This window comes from Octopus bimaculoides, chromosome 4 (assembly GCF_001194135.2).
Source record: "Octopus bimaculoides isolate UCB-OBI-ISO-001 chromosome 4, ASM119413v2, whole genome shotgun sequence".
Lineage (NCBI taxonomy): Eukaryota > Metazoa > Mollusca > Cephalopoda > Octopoda > Octopodidae > Octopus > Octopus bimaculoides.
Window position 1 is genome coordinate 34563337 of NC_068984.1, and position 2100 is coordinate 34565436.

The 2100-nt window shown below is 37.6% G+C and overlaps 1 protein-coding gene across 1 annotated transcript in view; it reads right to left on the reverse strand.

The window, feature by feature from the left end:
- The window catches only part of LOC106875874 (opioid-binding protein/cell adhesion molecule homolog), a 574302-nt gene that overhangs the window by 438524 nt on the left and 133678 nt on the right, over positions 1–2100 (reverse strand). The window contains exon 4 of the mRNA XM_052967625.1: positions 1423–1627. Within this exon, the coding sequence (XP_052823585.1) occupies positions 1423–1627 (205 nt within the window). The remainder of the gene's footprint in view (positions 1–1422; positions 1628–2100) is intronic.

Sequence of the window (2100 nt, forward strand, 5' to 3'; positions counted from 1 at the left end):
CCAATATTGAAGAAGCATATGTCTTTTATCTATGTGAAACCAATGGTCACTCTATGGTTGGACATCGACATAACTGCATATAAATAAAAGTGTGGCTGTGTGTGTGTGTGTGTGTGTGTGTGTGTGTGAGTGTGAGTATCATTCAGAATTAAAAGTAGGATGTATACTGAATAGTTTGGCAGATGTTAATGATATTTCATTTTCGTCTAGTCAGCCAGCGGGTGAAACTCAGAGTATCAAGTGACTGACTTAACACAACCATCAACTCACATACCGGTTATTTGAATCTCATATTCCTGAACATCAGACTGAAGACAAAGCATTTCTTTCCAGTTGTTATATACAAAAGACGTGATACTGAAAACTAGCTTGCATTACTTTATAATAGATCAATTAATAGGTCTTACGTAGATATGATTTAAAACCAAGCAAGAATATAAATCGTAGTTCTTCATATCTATTGTACACCCAAATGATGTATGTTCATGTTACTACTAGTTTAACCCCAGGTTGATCTTGTTCCAGTTGGTTATCGGTGCAACACTACACCCTGAACATATATATTGCCAGCAGGATAGTGAATACCTACTATTCTCCAGCAGACGACAGGAGCGCGAGACCGATTTGGTTTCGAGCGTGTGTGCTCATCCTCAAAAGTAACATCAAACAGCGACATTGGTGTGGAGGTTAATTTTACTTCCCTCATCCCTTATTGAGATTTTACAACTAATAATTTTCTTTGTTGGTCGCTTTCTTTTCAATATATTGCTAGCTGGAGGAGCAATGACCCAGTGATTAGAGCAGCAGAATCACGGTCGGAGGATGACGGTTTCGATTCCCAGACCCGGCGTTGTGTGTGTTTATTGAGCGAAACATCTAAAGCACTACGAGATTCCGGCAAGGGGTGGTGGCCACTCCTGTTGTACTCTTTCGCCTCAACTTTTTCTTACTCTTTCTCCCTGTTTCTTGAGTAACGCTGTGTTGTACTGGCGTCCCGTCCAGCTGGGGAGAACACATACGCTATAGAAACAAGGAGACCGAGCCCATGAACGTGGATGGACTTTAAAAAGGCGCATAAAAAATAATTATAATGCTAGCTGGTGCGGACTCTGGCTGTCTTTGTGGGTGTGTGTGTGTATTTAGTGTTGAATGTCAGGCTCGTGTCCCGAATGCCATAGACAAGATTAGTAATAATATTATGTTGGTCGAGTTAAATTATTTGCTAGTGTGGAGTTTCGTCAATGTGTTCTCACAAGGCCATGTAACATGCTATGACTCTTAATGCGCCTATTACCCTGACTCAAAATGCAATAGGCGAAACTCCAGTATGGTAACAGCTTATCTCGATCAACACACACACTCGCAGGCACGCACGAACGCATTTCTTGTTATTCCTTTCGTATATATTTGATATTTACTTACCTTGCACATAAAGAACGACTTGCTTAATCTTTACTGGATCTGTGTTGATTTGACACATATATAAGCCTTGATCATCCGAAGTGACATCTCGTATGTGCAAATTCCAGTTAGCGACGTAAGGCCTTTCCACACTAACTCGGGCATCATCGATTACCCTTCTATTTTCTAATGTAAGTAGCGACAACTTTTTATCCATCCAAACAACCTGTGAATAAAATTAAAGCAATATTTGTAAATAATACTAACAATACTTAATTCATCATCAAAGTCAATCAACATGCCATTTTTTCCTTACTACATTTATCGTGTCAGTTCTAGAAATACTTAACTATAAGAATGTAAATGCATATACAAAAATATATTTGAAAATATGTTTAATGAATTAACATTTTGCCATCTACCACCATTGCCTGCCTGGTAGCAAGCTCTGAGTGTCTGGTGACACTGTTGACGCTCCATCTACGCTTGATTCTGAAATGTAGATGAATCATAAAGACGAGGTGCGAAAATACGCCTCTACAAACGGTAACCCCATATACTCACTGTCAAGGAAAGGGAGAATGTCGTGCTGTGAGCTTTCATATAATAATAATAATAATAATAATAATAATAATAATAATAATAATAATAATAATAATAATAATAATAATAATAATAATAATAATAATAATTATTATT